We start from the raw sequence: 19271 nt of genomic DNA on the forward strand, positions 1-19271 counted from the left end.
GTAAAGTGTACTATTCGTTATTTAGTAGGTACATGTTCCTTTGGATTATGGTACCCAAAAGAAAAATACTTCTTTCTTGAAGGCTTTTCTGACGCTGACTATGCAGAAAAGCACTAGTGGTTCATGCCAAATTTTAGGAAAATCTTTGATTTCATGGAACAGCAAAAAATAGGGTTTCGTTTCTCTCTCTACCACAGAAGCAGAGTATATTACCATTGGTCAATGTTGTGCTCAAATCTTATGGATGGTTCATCAATTGAGTGACTATGATTTATCTTTTAAACTTGTTAAAATTATGTGTGATAATTCCAGTGTTATTTGTCTCTCAAAAAATTGTGTGCATCATTCTCGGGCTAAGCATAATGACATAAAACACCATTTTATCCTAGATCGTGTTTTAAATGGTGATATTGAAATTTCTTTCATAAGTACTGATTTTCAACTGGATGATATTTTTACTAAACCTCTTTTGTAAGAAAGATTTGCTCTCTTAGAAAATCTCTTAATATTGTCAAAAATCCCTTAAATTGCTGAATTATTTCCTGCATGCTCATTGATTCTCTGTTGCTCCTATTTTATTTTGCTACTATTTTGTTTAATGAGTTGTGTTACCCATCTTAAGACTTTGTGGTTCTACTGTGGTTTTTGCTACTCTATGTTCTTTCCTTTTTGTTGATGCCAAAGGGGGAGAATATTATCTTATTATCAATATTGTCTAACTATTACTTGGTATCTGGTGCATTACTATTACTTGGTATCTGATGCATTAGCTTGCTTGTGTTCTATATATTTTTCTATCTGTTTTTCCTGTTTTACTTTATCTCTCAGACATTATGCTAAGTAAGCTGGCTCAAGTATTCCTAAACAAAAACAATTCAGTTCTACAAGGCAAGTACTAAGGGGGAGCAAGCTAAAAACTTAGTCGACTACCCCTCACTACTTTCAAGGGGAGCAAACTAAACTTCAACCTCATAAAGTCGACTACACGGACAAGGAAGTATTACTACTATATATTGTCATCATCAAAAAGGGGGAGATTGTTAGTGGAAAGTTTTAATGATAATCAACTTAATCCTTTCAGGACAACCCAGTCATCAAAAAGGAAAGAATCCAATATGAATAAGACTCTCACAGTAAGATTGAAGATCATTAAATCAGAAATTAGAATATCATCAATCAAGGAGGCTGAAGTCCAAAATGTACAAATTAAGGAAGATCACCAATCAAGGAAGATTACAAATCAAGAAAGATCATAAACCAAGGAAGATCACAAAACAACTGCCATTAAATTAAGAAGTTGTAAGATCACGAACAGATCTCCAACGGCTATATTAAATCAAGGAAGCTGCAAGACTGAATCAAACAAGAAAGGAAAGGATCTCCAATGGCTATATACAATCAAGAAAGCTGCAAAATTAGAGTGATAATGAAAAGATCTCAACGGCTATATAAAAGCAATCAAGGCTGAATCAATCGAAAATGAAGATAAGCCTTAATCTTTATTCTTGGAAAATAAGGATATCTTGCCTTCTTTTCCAAGGATCAAATCTCTTGGGTTGCCATCTCTTCACAAGACAGATTCAAGTCTAGATTCTATAAAAAGACATCATACTGCAAGTGAAAAAATTGTACAATGAGTCTGAATCATCTCACTACTCCCTACTCTACTTTTGATAAGCATTGTAATCCTACTGTGTAAGACTTTGTATCAAAACAAAAGAAAGAAAAGAAAACTGAGTGTCGTTCTTGAAACCACGCTCAAACCTTGTACTCACATCAAAAGTTACAAAAGCTTGAAGAGAACACCCTTGCAACCCAATGGGACCGGACGTAAGATCCATCTTGGATCCCAACCAGTATAAAACATATGTGTCAAGTTTACTTTCCACATTTACTGCTTTATTCATATTGATTTGCTAACTGTAGTCGACTGAGGTATGTCTTAAGTCAACTACATACAACAGAAAAATGAGAAAACAGCAATTCACCCCCTCATGCACTTTTAAATGAGCGACATAACCCAACGACATAGTCAGAATTTTCATTAAGAATTCAAAATATAACAAAGTTAACATAGGAAGAAGCTAAGGGAACATCTAGTATGCATACATAAAAAGTAATGTTGATGTTTTCTATAGGATGTAATTTTTTGACATATAGCTCTGCCCATGACGCAACCTTTACTCACCAAAGATTTCTTGCATGTTAAAGACACAATTAAGAGATTAGAAGTATGTGATATCCAACAGCTTAAACTTTTATCGAGATGACCACACAAGTCAATATGGTACCTGATCTTAGGCATATTTATATGCCTAGAAATCTAATAATGCCCATATTTAAACTAAGTTCAATTTCAAAATGTGTTTGTTTGTGGTCTTATCAAGTCATTTGGTTGTGTATGAGGTAACCAACATGATTAGTTGTGTAGGTGAGCTTAGTTGGAGAAATGAGCACGAAAATGGGCAATGGAGGAACACAAAAGATCCGAGGCAAAAGAGAGCAAGGAAGAAGCTGGAGGAAAGTCACTTAATGCATATTTGTATCGCGGAGAGGAATTATAATTCAATTTGCAAATCCAAGATTGAGGCAGAGTTCTTTATGCCATCTCCGCGTAGCGGAGAGGGTGTCCTGAATTAATTCTCGAAATCAAGATGGAGGCAGAGTGGTCCGTGTAGCCGTCGCGTCACGGAGAAGAGAAAAGACCGTAGATTGAAATAAGGGAATGCCTCCGCGTCGCTCATGTTGCTCTAGTTTATGGCCGTTTTGACTTTTAGTATAAATAGTTAAATATTTTATTTTATTAGGTATTCTTTATCTGGGTTTTAAAGAATGACGAGGAGAACGTTTTCACCATTTTTAGGGTTCTTTCCTAAACTCTTTTCTTTTCGATCTCTTTATGTTTATTGAACATTGCTTGATCGAATCTTGGATTATGAGTAGCTAAATACCCTAATTATAGGGTTGTGGCTACAGGATGATTGTAATCTATTAAGTTTTCATTGGGTTAATGTCAATTATCATATGAATCATTCATATGTTCTTGCTTTTCGTATTTTATGACTGATCACCATTGAAATAAATACATTGTCCAAATTGAACTCGGGAGAGGAATAAGAGGATAGAATGTGGGGAATAAGGAGCATGATTAATTCTAAATAACTAGGGTTAATTTGTATTCAGGATATGGATATACCTAGAAACCTTGCTTGGGTCACTATACAGGAAGAAATCGTAATGTTCGGTACTTAATCCATCCTATCCCCGCTCAACGATGTAGTTAGGGTGTTATTTATCGTAGGCGATTAGAGGTCGGGAGACCATGATCATACATTTAACCCTGTGATTCATTGATTCAATAGTTGATAAATACCCATATAAATGATATTAATTGCATGAATCCTGATAAAAGCTGCAGCCCTAGACTTTACCCAATCACTGTTTTAAACCCTTGAAATTGAATCGCGTTTGTTACATTTTGTTGAATTCTTACAATTAAAAACAATCACTTTTGAAATCTTGATAACACTTGTGCTTAGCTGAAAGTGAGAGAAATTGAGTGATTCTAAGTGTAAGTCCACGTGGGTACGATACCCGGCTCTTTATAAGAGCCACTTTAATACTTGAACGACCACGTGCACTTACGTGTGCGATTTGGACGCAACAAGTTTTTGACAGTAAATAGTGGTCCTGGAATCGAGTCTCACCACCATCCATTACGAAAAAGAATATTCATGTGCTTGGCTCTTAAAAGGGAATCAAGTCTGCATGTGAGAGGGTGTTTTGAAGACATAATTAACTAATTAAAAGCTCCCTCTAATGGCTTAAACCTTTAGTTGAGACAGTCACACAATTCACCATAAGAATTTGGGTCCAAAATTTGCAAAACAACCTTAGTACATGAACCTAGCAAGATCAAGAAGAACCCAATCTCCATATTTTGTCAAAATAGTTGATTATTATAACTGAAAAATTTTAAAAAAAAAAAAAGACTCAACTAAAAAGTGGAGCCTCGAGGCTAATGAAAACCTATCTTGTGTGATTCAAATTTTCACAATGTTTTTTCATGCATATGAAGTTTTATCTACAAACTATCCCTATAAATGGTAGGACAATCACTCAAAACAACATTCCCTATCATGCAAAGAATTAAATCACCGCGGACACACCTCTAACGCAAGCCTTACACACCAGGACATCACAAACATATGGCATGGACAAACTTCTATAGCTTCAGTTCCAAATCAACATTTCGTCCTACTTCAGTTTGAAAGTCACTTCCACTAGTTCCTTCTCGACCAATTTGCACCTTTGTAGATAGGAAGAACCCTAGGATTGGCTGTTGAGCTGATGTGCTTAGACCTGAAGGAGGCATATGCTCTGCAGCAGCTACCTGTAGATTAAAGATGCATTCGTTAGATAGTGAAACTAAGATCAAAGAGCACAGTAAATAAACACGAATATAAACGTTAAAGTCCCTTAGTCTCACCCGAGAGGGAACATAGTCGAATAGCTGAACGCATTGTGGGGCTGAATCAATTAAAGAACGCCGATTTACTGCTTCCAAATGTGGCAAAGCTTATGTTGGAGGAGCTAAAGTGAGAAAATTTCCATTGAGAGCTTTAGTTTCTCTTACTGAAATCGATGGTTCGGACTCTACAAAGCTCTCAACTTTGACACAACTTCTCTGTAAAAATGCCAAATGACTAACGATTAGTCTCTCGAGAATTAAAACTTAAGAAGTGATTTTCAGGTAAGATATAGAACCTATTAAGCATACTTCCCTCTTCTACATTAACTGAGCACTTGTTGCTGCAGGAAGTGGATTCGTTTGATCTGGATACAGGGGCAACACAACACTTTTTGCATAGAAATGAAGGGACATGCGGGTATTCTGGAGAGAACGGATAGGGCCTCTTCACGCCTGCCATCTATATTACATCACCGCCAAACCAAAATATAGCTATTCAGAAAATAGACATCAAATTTATGAGCATACACATAATACCATTTTTTTATGTTATTCTAGCTACAGAAGATACTCTTTTTGGCCATTATCTTGGAATCAGGCACTACAAAAAAATGCCTGAATTCTGGGGGTTTAATAGCGGAGGCTAGCTACGCGCCCCACAAATTGCAGTAATTACCGGGGGTTTTGTAGTTGACAGAAAATAAAACTAAATAGCGGGGGTTTAGAACTCCCGCCATCTGAAAAAAGAAAATGTAAGTAAATAGTAGGGATTCTAAACCTCCCCCATCTGAAAATATAATTTTTTATTACAAAATACAAAATCAACACCTATATTTTTATGCTACTATATGTTTTTACTTATTTTTAATTTCCAAAATATAAATCACTCTCAACTATTTTTAATTCAAAGAAATACAAACACACAAAAAAAAAAAAATCATTTCTGAAAACTTCAACAGCTCCTTCACTTCTCCTCTACATTTCTCTCATCGCTTCATCACCATTTCTCCGTCATTTCTTCGTCATTTCTCCACCACTTCTTCAACTATGTAAACTTCATCTACTTTACGAGATTCGGAGTCGAGATAGCCAATTTAAGGTAAAAAAAATTCGCTTCTCTCACCTTTTTTTTATTTTCCTCATCTCAATCTTCACAAATCGGAAAGTTTTGTACAAATTTCTGATTGTATTCACTAGGTAAGTTCATTAGTTTGCTGTTTGTATAGATGCATGGAGGTAGAATTAGGTTAATTTTGTTGTACTTTCGTGGATGAAGAATTCGAAATTGTCAAATTTGCCAAATAATGAACTGCATTAGCCTACTCTTTTTGTGTATTTTGTGGTAGAATTAGGTTAATTTGGTTGTACTTTTAGTGGTTTAGTTGTCTGCTAGTATTTGTGGTAGAATTAGCTATTTTTCCAGAGCACTGTTCATTTGTGGTAAATTTTGTAGGTCACGGGTTCGATTGGCAGAATTAATGGCTAATGCTTAAGCCTGCAGGATAGATTGCCTACATTACACCCCTTTGTGTACGGTCCTTCATAGACTCCCTCGACATAAGAGAAGTTTTTAGTATAATGTAAAAATTGCTTAAAATTTGAGTTAAGTTAGATTCTTTGGCCCAAAAACAAATTTTCTTTTCGTGTTTGACTTTGTAATGCGTCGAATGAGTAATCCTGTTATGAATTACATCATATTGTCACAAGGAATGGGTATACCAGTAGGAAAATTGGCTCTGTATACGGTATTCGGAGGAGTCAGACCTTCAGCGGACCAAAGCTCGTTAAAACTTATATACTACTTTATTTTGTAACTATGAACATCTTATCGTTTTGCTTCGCATGTGCAGTGTTTACCGATAGCCATTGATGTGGGAACAAATAATGAGCAACTATTGAAAGACAAGTTCTACATTGGACTCAGACAAAAAAGAGCTACTGGCGAGGTCAATTTTATAATAGCATAACTCTATATCGTACTTGTTGTAAATATAAATTGAGACTTGCAGCATGTTCTTAAGACATGTATGTTTCTTTTTTGCTTCTTGTAGGAATACTACAACTTTCTTGAAGAATTCATGAAGGTTGTGAAGCAAATCTACGGCGAAAAAGTTCTTGTACAGGTTAGTAATTTGAAACTTGTTAAGGACCAAATCACCTTTCATGTAACGTCTAAGTCTAAGTCTGATATTTGTAACGTCATCTGCAGTATGAAGATTTTGCGAATCACAACGCTTTTGAGTTGTTGGTGAAATATGGTACCACACATTTGGTATTCAATGATGATATACAGGTATGCTGCTTTTCTTTTGGCCTATATCACCGAACATTTGTGTTCGTTCAAGTTTCTGATCCCATTAATGCTGCAGGGGACAGCTGTTGTGGTACTTGCGGGGCTTGTTGCATCGCTTAAGCTGCTTGGAGGGTCCTTAGTTGAGCATACGTTCTTGTTCTTTGGTGCTGGAGAAGTAAGTCAAGACTTTCTTTTAAAGAGTCAAGTTTTCAATCGTTTCGGTAGACGAGCTATGTCTAACAACATGTAAAAAAGGATACAAATGGTAGCAATGAATAACTAAGGGAAAGAATACAACAATTCGATGACATCCCACTCATGACACGATTTACATTTGGAGGAGATATTATGCATTTGAAATCATATAATCTTTTTGCCTCTACTCGTGTCGATAGCAGATATGGATGATCTTTTTGCCTCTACTCGTGTCGATAGCAGATATGGATGGATTGTTTTCATTAAAACATATTGAAACAATCTTAAAGTCATTACATTGTGCTTCATGTCGATCTCTCCGTGATCACAGACTGGAACTGGTATAGCTGAAATCATAGCACTTGCAATTTCAAAAAAGGTAAAAGATTTAGGTTGCCAATGGTTTGTCAAAGTCGTATTCTCGTTTAGTATGTTTGATCACTTGATAAATTGTGTTTGTTTTCTGTAGACAAACGCCCCTGTGGAGGAAGCACGTAAATAACTACTGATCTCACACTTTGCTTGAATATGTGATGCCTAACCATGGGGAGCCAGCTACAGTGTCATTACCCAGATTGGTTATCTCCCAGTCCATTAAGAACATAGTTGTTCAGATACTGTGGTACAACCTCATTTTTATGAGGTAACTACTTTGCCTGTCAATCTGGGAAAGGGTCTTGCTTGCTTAAAACTACAACTTTGCTTTTGTGAGCAAAGTAACCTTTGACAAGGTTCTTATGTATCAAAATGGACATGATACACTCCACCTCATCAACACCCATATCAATTTCAAGCCACTTTAGAGCTCTAACAATTAAGTTTAACTTGATTTGGTGAGCTTTATTCTGATCTTTCTGCTTCTGGATAATAGAGATCTTTTTTAGTAACCTCTGGTAAATTTGGAGCTCTAGCTTCTCCAGGACAAGATAAAGGCCAGACCTTAAAAACTGGACTTCATGTTCCTGCAGAGCATGTCGAAGAAGTCGTAGATAATGGGAAACTTGACCTGTATGTAGCACATAATGGGTAGATTTGACTCTCTTATCTAAAAGAAGCAGCTGGTAATGAATGGGCTTGACGCAGGTGCTATTTTAGGAAACTCACAATGTCCTTTTCAGTCAAGTACAAGTGCATCTGGTTGAGCTTAATCTAAAAGTACTATATGTCCCTGTAACTTTCTTTTTGCACTAGAAGGAAATCTCCAGACAAGCAGCATTTTAGCAATAGAAACAAAAAAAAAAGTTGGCTAAGTAGGAGTTGAATCCTCATATGTAGATGTTTTTTTGATGTTCAATTGAAATATGAGGTGGGTTCTCATAAAATGTCTCCTTCAAAACCTCTATGGATTGGAACAAAATGAAGATGTGCTATGAATGTTCGATCCCTATTCACAAGAATGGTATCTTATTTTTCATCGAGTTTATTAATTCCTTTGAAACCCCTATAACATGTTAATACATGTTTTTTTCTTGAATCTATAAGCCTTCAGTAACAACAAATGAAATTGACAAAGTTGTGCATCAAATGATAATCAATGCTGGCGCTTATCCATCTCCCTTAGGCTATGGGGGGTTTCCGAAGAGTGTGTGCATATCCGTCAATGAGTGAATGTGTCATGGAATACCTGACTCACGGCAGCTGCAGGTCATTATCTTTTCATATCATCCTCTTGCTTAAACTTTTTCTATGTGTATTCAAGACAAACAGTAATATATTGTGCAGGATGGAGACATAATAAACATTGACGTGACCGTTTACCTGAATGTAAGTTGTCGATGCCCCTTCATTATTGTAATAGACTACATGTGCTATCTTTTTTACTGCTAGCCGGTCTTTACCCTATGTATTTAGAAGGACATTTGTCTTCTCTTGAAAGTTCTGCCGTTGAATTATGGCTGAACCTTGTAAATTGTAAGGATCATTTGTTCCTTTTTCAGGGTTATCATGGCGATACGTCAAAGACCTTTTTCTGTTGTGACGTGAGTGAATCCATAAAGCGGTTTGTAAAGGTATAGATTTCGTCAATTATGAAAGGAATGCTGAAACAGTCTGGTTATTAGTTTAACAAAGTTTTAGCTTCTGAAAAGTTAATCAGAACACTGCTATTTGAAATTGAGCTCTGCTATGCTAATACTGGTTAAGATTTAAGATACCAATCAGTATTAACAATAGAACTACTGTCTCTTTTATCATCCGATGCTCGTTATATTGATTAGGCATAATACATATATTGGACCTTAAACTTGACTTCAAATTTTAACTTTGACCTCCAACTTTCAAAGTGCACAAATAGACACTCTAACTATCCAACCTTTTAATAAATAAACACGCGTGTCTTACCTGGCAAAACGCGAGATGTGCACGCATTTTGCGCGAGTGAGAAGTAATTTTTGAGGCACACAACAGTGAAAAAAATGCTGAAATGACAACTCTACCCTTAATTAATTTTATTTTTTTTAGTTCTAAAATGGACGTGTAAAGTGTTTAATTAGTTGGCAGCCATTGAGTGGCTCAATAATACACGTGGCAGCGTGTGCATTTCACGCTCTTGGCTCCAAAAATCGCGTGTTTATTTATAAAAAGGTTGGATAGTTAAAGTGCTTGTTTGTGCACTATGAAAGTTGGAGGTCAAAGTTAAAATTTGAAGCCAAGTTTAAGATCAAATATATGTATTATCCCTATTGATTATGTCTGTATTATCTACTGTGGCAAGTGACTGAGGAGTGCTTGCACTATGGAAGTGCTGTTTGCAGAGATGGTGCTCTTTATAGGAAGATAGGAAAGAGGATCAGGTAATTTTCTGAATATGATATTATCGTGAATTTGTGATTATTATTTGGTGATATGGATATTTTGAAGCTTCAACAGTCTATCTATTTTGAAGTTCCTATACGTGTCAAACTGTTTGTGTCTAACATATACAAAAACTCCTAGTTATTACCACTAAAAAATGTCGGTAGTGAAATTTGCTGCTTCTGATGAAACTTTGAATAATTTACTGTGATTTTCTTGAATATTGTTGGCAAACAGTTAATGTCATTTCTTGTGTATGTACCATTTTTTGTTGACACTCTTTCTTAGACATTGAACTTTTTGGACTTTGATTTCAGTGAACATGCTGAAAAATTTGGTTATGGTGTTGTTGATCGTTTTGTTGGACATGGTATTGGGACAGTATTTCACTCAGAACCACTCATATTTCATCACCGTAAGTCACTCTCATTTGATCGACTTTGACATTTACTACTGCATTTGTGTTCATCCTGTAAAATATCTGAAAGTTGTGGAAGAGTTATCTAGAATTGTGAAGACCATGCTTAATCTAACACAACTAATTCTAGATAGGTCTACTTTTGGAGGAGTTGGTTGTGTTTGTCCTGTCCTTACTTTTCTCTAAAGAACAGGTTGTTTATGTATACAGCCTAGGATTGTGATGCATTGGTTGGTCAGAGTGCATAGGCCACATCCTAGGATTGTGATGTAGACAGCCTACCCCAATGCAAGCAAGCATTAGTGGTTCCTTCTGCGGCTCGAACTCGTGACCTATAGGTCACACAGAAACAGTTCCACCATCGTGTGTTAACAATATAAAAAATAACAAGGTAGATTATAGTTTATATGAAATGATATCAAAACATGTTCAAAAATTGGTTATTTACTTAAAGAAACATTCATATTAACATGCAGAAGCCACTAGTTGCCTTATTCTATTTCCACGAACTTCTTAGTTGCTAATACGATATTTTATGATTAACTGAATCTCCTCTTTTCATTTCTTATTTGCAACCAGTATAAAATGCAGACTTCAAAGGGAGTAGTCACTTACCTCTCTTAGCATCATGACATTTACCCTTTAAATTGAATGTCACCTTCACAGTGAAAAGATCGTTTCATCACGACTTTAGTCTTGTTTTTTAAAGAATGGATGCCATGATTTTTGAAGTTGCTATCTCTAAGTAATTCCTTGAGACCTTGACTGATAAACTTAGATCACTAGCTGTATTTATTGGGTCATAGTGATCATGACCCATTGGACGCTAGAGACTCTAATAGATGGATCGCTTTACGTTCTCATCGTTTTACGTTCTAATGGCTCATGTTCCTGCAGAGCAGAAACCCAAAGGGGTTTATGTCTTTCTCCGCGACTCACTACAACAATTACAACGCCCTCTTTCTAAGGCTAAAGTTATCTCCTTCAATCCCCATTTATTGTGTATTTTCTTTTGCAGCCAGGTGATGTTCCATGAACTGTTGCAAGTCCTTTCTTGAGTTTGGATGCTAGTGAAGATTTTTCATCAATAAAAGCAAGATTAACCAACAGTTTTCGTAGTGATTTCAAGTTCCTTTTAATCGTAATGGTTGGGGTGAATAACATATTTCAATATAGCTTGTAAAACGAATAGTACACTTAATGATATATTTTTGTGTTTGAAATATGTTTTATTTCTTAATACTAATATGTCCTTTTAGGTTTGGACTATGATGTACATGTTAAGTAGTCATTAATATTTAAAATTGAATATAACTAGCAGAATGCTGTAAAATTTACATGTTCATGAATTGCACGGGTTGGAAACTCCTGTTAATTTTAATGTGAAATTCATAAATTGCGGGGGTTTCCGACTCCCAGACTCACAAATTGTTGGGGTTCTGATTCCCAGAATATGAAGTGCAGGTTTATTGATGTCAATTTTCGGGGTTCAAAACCCCCGCTAATAACCCCTACTACTGGTAACAGTGGTTGGCGAAAAAACCCTGTGACTTAATTGTCACAAACCTAACAGCAGGGGATTTTGCAACTGCCGTAACAACATATTGCGGGGTTACTGACTGCTGCAATATGTAATTTTAACCTCCGCAATTTGAACATTTTTTTGTAGTGAGGGATCAAGCATACATATAGTTTGGTTTTGACTTGAGACGGAAAGTGTTGTGGTCTTAATCTAAAGCAAACTAATAGAATTACCTTAACTTCTTCAGGCCAATGAGGTAAACATTTACAGCCATAATAACTTTGGTTTGAAGGGGACTCCATCTGAAAACTGTGTACAGATGATGAGATTCCTGATGATATATTCACCTACAATTTCCACAAAAGAAATTCAAACACAAGAAACAAAAAACTATACACATGTTAATCGTAATACATATATAATAACAACAACATATCCAGTATAATTCCATAAGTGAGATTTAGGGAGGGTGACTGTACGCAGGCTTATACCTATCTTGTGAAAGTAGACAGACAATTTCCGATAGACCCTCGGCTTGAGTAAGCATATCAAAAATCATGTAAAGCAAATACAATAGCGAAGAAGCCATGTTGAAAAACAATCAAGAAGAGAACAAGTAGTAACTAAAAAAACAAAAACAACCAATAACACCCCAATATATATATATATATATATATACTAATTTGCTGACACGTGCGTTGCACGTGATTACCAGTTTCAAAAATATATATTACAGTAAATAGTACTGCTTATTTAAGCAAAGATTTGAATAATAAGCTTAACAAAAAATAATATGCAGATTCTTTTGTGAATGTTCAATGTTGATTGTCATATATATATCTCTTATTCACGCAAACCTATGAAGATGATCAATGAAAAAATTTATGGGAAAATTGTATATAATAGCAAACTATTAATTTAAATTAAATGCTATAAATATAGTTTGATTTAATTGTACCCCATAGCAAATTGTTGATATTTCGCCTCTCTCCTGGTGAATCTTGCTCTCCACTCTTGTTCTCTCCCTCGCCTCTCTCGCTTTTTATACAAACGAAAATGTATAAAATGCGTTTGTGTTTGTATAAAGCGAGAGAAAATTGTATATATACATATATTTTGGTTCCCCTTTCCTAGATCTCGCTCGTTACTCTCCCAGATCTCGCTCGCTCACTCGCCTCTCTCACTTTATACAAAAACACAAATGTATAAAATGCGTTTGTGTTTGTATAAAGCGAGAGAAAATTGTATATATACATATATTTTCGTTCCCCTCTCTCCCCTCTCCCAGATCTCACTCGCCATTCTCCCATATCTCGCTTGCTCACTCACCTCTCTCACTTTATACAAACACAAATATATACATCGTGTTTGTGTTTGTATAAAGCGAGAGAAAATTGTATATACAAGTGCATATATTTTCGTCCTATACACTTATGATTATACAAATACGATCTTCCCCTGCCAAGTTTTCTTTTGTCTTTCTCTTTCTCGCTTTATACAAACACAAATTATACAATTGATCTTTTGTATATGTATACCAAAGCAGATTATACAACTGCTTTCTTTTGTATAGTATAGCGAAATTATACAACTGCTTTCTTTTGTATGTGTATAGCGAAAAATACATATTTATGTTTGCTATGGAGCGCAATTATGCAAACTATAGCTATAGCATACAAATATGATTTTTGTGTTTGTTATATGTGAAAGTTGCTCAAATTTTATTAGTTAAATGCAATTATGTATATTTTTATTTCAATTTGATAAGGTTCAATTATGTAATTAGTCTTATGTCACTAATATTACCTTATAGATAATATTTGTTTTGTATTTTTCTTATCATCTAACCAAATGTGTTTTGCATGTGTATTCTACGTTAAATTGCTTAGATGTCATATGAACATGTGAAGAGAACAACTACATTTTATATATTCACATATTTTCACAGTTGTTGTGATTTTTTTTTAAGAAAAAAAACTCAGAACATTTTAAAATAATATATTTTGAAGTTAGAAGATCTCGTTAACTTGATAATACATTTGTGACATATATAATAGTTTAATTTAAATACAAATACCTACCCAAATATAAATATATATTTGCATTAATGAAAATATTTATCTCATAAAATTAGCTATTAAATAAATAATAAAAATTAAACTAATACAAACCTCAACTGGCGTTATTACAAGTCATATGAACTTTTCTTTGTCTAAAATAATGAAATATTAAGAAATAGTAAATAAGTAAAACAAAAGGTCAATGTTTATATAGTAATAACTATTTTGAAGCAAACTTTCTGAGAGTCTAAATCACATAAATATCATTGATAAATAAAGTCATTCTTTTGTCTTGAGCATCAAAAACAAATCGTGACAATTCTCTAAATTTTGGAAAATGATATTCAGAATCATATATCTACATCACAAGAGAATTGTTAGCAAAAATAAATGAATTTAGACTACATCATGTTAACTTCATATATTGAAACATTACATACTAATGTATATATTAAGTAAAAAAATAATTATTATATTATCAAAATCATATTATTTCTCTCAAGTACTCTAGGTTATGGAATATACCCTCTTAGGATAGAACGACTTACTCATTAGAATAGTGCCGCTAAACTGCGAACTCACTCAACGACAATAAATCACACAAAAAATATTTAAATGCAAGAAGAAGAGTAGAAGATTAGAAAAAATTGTGGTTGAAAATGAGAGGAAGTCCCTCTATTTATAGTCAACAAAGGGTAGTATGAACAAATGTTTTTTGTGTCTTATATGAAAAATCATGACCTTTCCGAGAAGTCACTACAGTTTGGAAAAGTGACAACTTGTTGAAAAAGTCACAACTCTTTGGAAAAGTCGCAACTTATTGAAAAAGTCACAACTCTTTTAAAAAGTCACAACTCATCGAAAAATCACAATCCTTTGAAAAAAGTCACAACTTATCGAAAAAATCACAACTCATCGAAAGAGTCACAACCTAAGTTAGGGATATTATAGTAATTTAACATTCAAGTTAGGAGTTCATGCTTTTAAGGTTATATATATATATATATATATATATTACCTTAAAAGCATGAACTCATAAACTGAATGTTGAATTACTATAATACCCCCACTTAAAAGTACTCAATTTATTTTATTTATTAATTTAATTATTTATATTATATTAAATGTTTCTTATTAAAGGGTTGTGATTTTCTCAAAGAGATGTGACTTTTCCAAAGGGTTGAGACTTTTTTGACGGGTTTTGACATTTTCGATTAGTTGTGACTTTTTCGAAGGGTTGCAACTTTTTCAAAGGATTGTGACTTTTCTGAAGGGTTGTGCTTTTCTAATGAGTTGTGACTTTTGCAAAAGATTGTGATTTTTCCGATGAATAGTGACTTTTTCGAAAGGTTGTAACTTTTCTGATAAGGAACAATTAGCACCTAGTCATACTACTATTTGTTAACTATAAATAGAGGGTTTCCTGTCACTTTTAAATTACTATTTTTGAAAGTTTTCTACTCTTTTTCTTCTTAAAAAATCTAAGGGTTATTTACAACAGTTGATTGAGTTCAAAATTCAACGAAATTTGAGGTACCACATAAGAAAGAGTTGGTGAACAAATTGTAGCAAATCATTCATAAATTCACACTCGTATTTTTTCTTACCATTTCCATGAGTTAACAGTGACAAAAAGTTGTTGGAAAGACAATAATAATAAACAAATATGAAAAAAGTCACATGATTTGGGTAAGATATTTCTTCTTTGGTTCTTTATTTTTTATTTTTTTTTACCCTCAAATGAAGCAGTTTCTTTCTGATTTTGCTAAAACAATGGGTATCAATGTTGTCCATTGAATCATTAGTTTTGATGTTAAATCCACTATTTCAAAAATAGATTTTCACTTTTACTTATAGTATGATAATAATTATTTTTTAATAGATATGTAAGTAAAAGTGAACGAAGAAAGTAACGTGTTGGTGACAAGAGATTTTAATCAAATGGAACACTATAGTGAATATAGCATGAAAATATATTTCTGTCTTCCTTCTTCATTGGCTATGTATCGTTTCATATAATCTTTTTCCTATTATTTTGTGTTCATTTTAATTTTAGAAAGTTTTATGTCACAAGATACACTCCTTGTTAGCCATATAAAAATAGATAAGGAAATTGTCATTGATCATAAAATAATCTTAAATCAAATTAAAGATTCTATAAACAATACTTTAAATTTTATTCATCTATTAATTTTTATTATTGAAAAAGTTTAATATATTATGTTACGATACAACTTCTATAAGATTATAGATACTTTCATTAGACAACAACTATATGATATGTATGCGGCAGGAAAAGGGAGAAGACTACAATTCTACAAAGATAAGGTAGAAACTTAAAGAAATGAAAAAAATTTCACCAAAAGTGATGTTGTTCATATATTAAAATTAAATTATGCTACTGAGATATTTATGTATATCTAAAACAAAGAATTGGTAAAGCTAAATATTTGACATACACTCAAACTGCAATTTAACCATCATTCGTTATAACAATAAAATACCTTTTTTTTTTGTAGAATTACCTCTCTATGATAGTCTTACTCAAATATTAATTGGTAACAGATAGATTACGTATAAAGATAAAATATTAAAATATTTATGGCAATCCTTATTAGTGTCATGCACATACTAAATATCAAGTATGAATATTTAATAGATAGATTATACTTAAATGTGTCCATCATTTATGTTCATAGCCTCAAGAGGAAAGCCTATTGGTGACATTTTTTGTATTGATATTTTTTTTAAATTTTGTTAGTTATATTTGTTTACAAAATTGAGTGAAGTAAATAATAATACTACTAAAGAAATGTCACTTTCTCTCCGTATTTAAACTTTGAATGTATTTTGAAATGTTTCAATAATATCTGGTCATTTTTATCTCAAAATACAAGTAACTCTATGACAATCTTTATTAATCATTTAAAAACACTTGTCCTATGTTCTTTAAATTATAGTTATTTAATAAAAAGCTTTAATTTAGTAATATTAATTCTATTTTACAACATCGTATACTATATATACGATACGCACGTGCGCCGTAAAACTAGTATATATATATATCTCCAAATGTTTAATGAAGTTGACTTCTTCTTTTTTTCTTTTTGGTTCCCCACCTGGCATCTGAACAAATACAAATTTGCGACAAAAAGTCCCACATTAGTAGGTTCAACACTCCCTAACAAGGGAGACTTCATACCCAAGGCTCAAACCCAAGGCCCCTTGTTAAGTATATATCAAGTGCAGTCTGGTGCATTAAGTTTCCGCTATGCATGAATCGGGAAAAGGGCCGAACCACAAAGGTTCATTGTATACAACCTTCTGGAAGAGGCTATGACAACAACTTTACACCAAGGCTCCCCATCTGATTAAGTACAAAGGAATACTTAAAATTCAAAGAAGCTTACTTACAATTGATGTAGGACTTCTAGTTTTTTTGAATCTGTTGACAGCTTTGTTGTAGCACACTAGGAAGATTTAAATTATGCCCAAAAACTACACCATGATGATTTGGTGTAAAGACAATCTTTTGAAGAAAAATCAATTCTTGATGATGTTGGTATGAATTTGGGACATTGAATTGTCTGAAAAATTACATCTTTTTTATGTTGTTCCTCTAATCTAATCCTCTCAAGTTGAGCAATACCAAGTCCTCTTTGTGGGACTTTTTTTTTCTCATTCATCTTTTTTGATGCTCTAATATTAACCATTTTTTGTTCTTGACCATCAAATGTTGAGCAAAATTTATAGTAAAGGCAAAGGGGTATCTATATATGGAAAGAAAATCCATCCAACACAAAAGACTATGATTTTTAAATGATACAAAAAAAATTGAGTTTTTTTGGTAAAACCACAAATGGAAAATTTAAGGTTTAAGGGGGAAGAAATTCAATTTCAATCAATTCATTATATGAAATCTTGCAGGTCATGAAGTCAAGATTGGATATTTAATAATTCATCTTTTTTGAAATCTCTAATATTAGCCATTTTATGTTCTTGGCCATCAAATGATGAGAAATTTATACTTATTCTGTTTCAATTTGTTTGTGTTACTTTACTTTTTAGTTTGTATTTTTTTTTAAAAAAAAGATGTCTCTTTTCATATTGGTTATTTAAAGATTCATCATTTTTTATTACATCAAATCTTTGAGGTCATGAAGTCAAGATCGGATATTTAAAGATTCATCTTTTTTGATGCTCTAATATCAGCCATTTTAGGTTCTTGAAAATCAAATGTTAAAGCTAAAAGGGTAGCTATATATGGAAAGAAAATCCATTTAGCACAAAGTCTATGATTCTTCAAACATACAGAAAAATCAGTTTTTTTTTTTGGGGGGGGAAATGCATAAGTACCCCCAGCCTATGCCCAAAATCTCTGAGACACACCTAACATTTACTAAGGTCCTATTACCTCCCGAACTTATTTTATATATAAATTTCTACCCCTTTTGGGCCTACATGGCACTATCCTTGAAAAAATTGTCAACACGCACTGGACCCACAAGATAGTGCCACGTAAGCCGAAAAGGGGTAGAAAATTATATATAAAATAAGTTCGAAGGGGTAATAGGACCTTAGTAAAGGTTAGGTGTGTCTCAGGGATTTTGGGCATAGGCTTGGGGGTACTTATGCATTTTTCCTTTTTTTTTTTTTTGAAAAAACCCAAAAGGAGTATTTCAGAGGAAATTGAAATATCTAAGGTTTTAGGGGCAATAATTGAATTTTAATCAATTGATTACTTGAAAGTCAAGATTGGCTATTTAAAGATTTATCTTTTTTTAAATTTCTAATAGTAGCCATTTTAGGATCTTGGCCATCAAATGATGAGAAATGTATAATCCTTTTAGTTAAATTTGTTTGTTTTACTTTTCTTTTTAGTTCGTGTCAAGAAAATATGTCTTCCCTTATTTGGTAAGTTTTTAGTTTCAATTTTCCACACTACATGTTTAAGACAATAAGATTGAATGACATTTTAGTACATTATTTTGCTTTTAAATCAGAGTAATAAATTCCACTCTGGATTTTATATACCTTCTTGGGTAAGAAATTATTTACTTCACATCACAGATTCTGCAGCCTTGGCACAAAAAGAAAAGGGAAGAACACGAAATAATGAAACATATTTTATCAGATATTTTTCAACATGTCGAAAACACTACTGTTGGAACTCTGTACACAGAAGATGGGAAACCAAATATTTCTGCTATTAGAAAGTGAGTAACTGCTACTAATGATTGTCTATGTTGCTCGGACTCTTTAAAAATGCCGTCAACTGCATGTCGGATCCTCCAAAAGTAGTGCAGTTTGAGAAAAAGCCAACATGTACGGATGGATGTTGAGTAGGCTGAACAACATAGATGATCAGTAGGCTGAACAAATGGCATATTAAGATTAGCACAATTGTGGCAGAAAATCAATCAGTGTTTGTCCAAGGCAGGTCTATGGTCCACAACATATTGATATGTCATGACTTGATGCGACATTACGGGAGGAAAACTACACCAAGATGTTTGATG

At 33.4% G+C, this 19271-nt stretch overlaps 1 protein-coding gene and 1 long non-coding RNA gene across 2 annotated transcripts; both read left to right on the top strand.

Annotated features, from left to right (window-relative positions):
- Window positions 1-5427: 5427 nt before the first annotated feature.
- Window positions 5428-8889, top strand: LOC125864879 (NADP-dependent malic enzyme-like). The gene is made up of 8 exons (XM_049544976.1): window positions 5428-5570; window positions 6322-6417; window positions 6523-6594; window positions 6681-6785; window positions 6820-6939; window positions 7160-7338; window positions 7429-8603; window positions 8682-8889. Exons 3-6 carry the CDS (start codon window positions 6550-6552, stop codon window positions 7304-7306), a joined length of 417 nt encoding a protein of 138 aa, XP_049400933.1. The 5' UTR covers window positions 5428-5570; window positions 6322-6417; window positions 6523-6549; the 3' UTR covers window positions 7307-7338; window positions 7429-8603; window positions 8682-8889.
- Window positions 8890-9664: 775 nt separating this feature from the next.
- Window positions 9665-11457, top strand: LOC125864882 (uncharacterized). Its single transcript, XR_007446292.1, has 3 exons — window positions 9665-9751; window positions 10070-10167; window positions 11189-11457. It is a non-coding gene; the product is annotated as an uncharacterized LOC125864882 (long non-coding RNA).
- Window positions 11458-19271: the final 7814 nt, after the last annotated feature.

The sequence above is a fragment of the Solanum stenotomum genome, chromosome 5 (genome assembly GCF_019186545.1).
Source record: "Solanum stenotomum isolate F172 chromosome 5, ASM1918654v1, whole genome shotgun sequence".
NCBI classification, from domain to species: domain Eukaryota; kingdom Viridiplantae; phylum Streptophyta; class Magnoliopsida; order Solanales; family Solanaceae; genus Solanum; species Solanum stenotomum.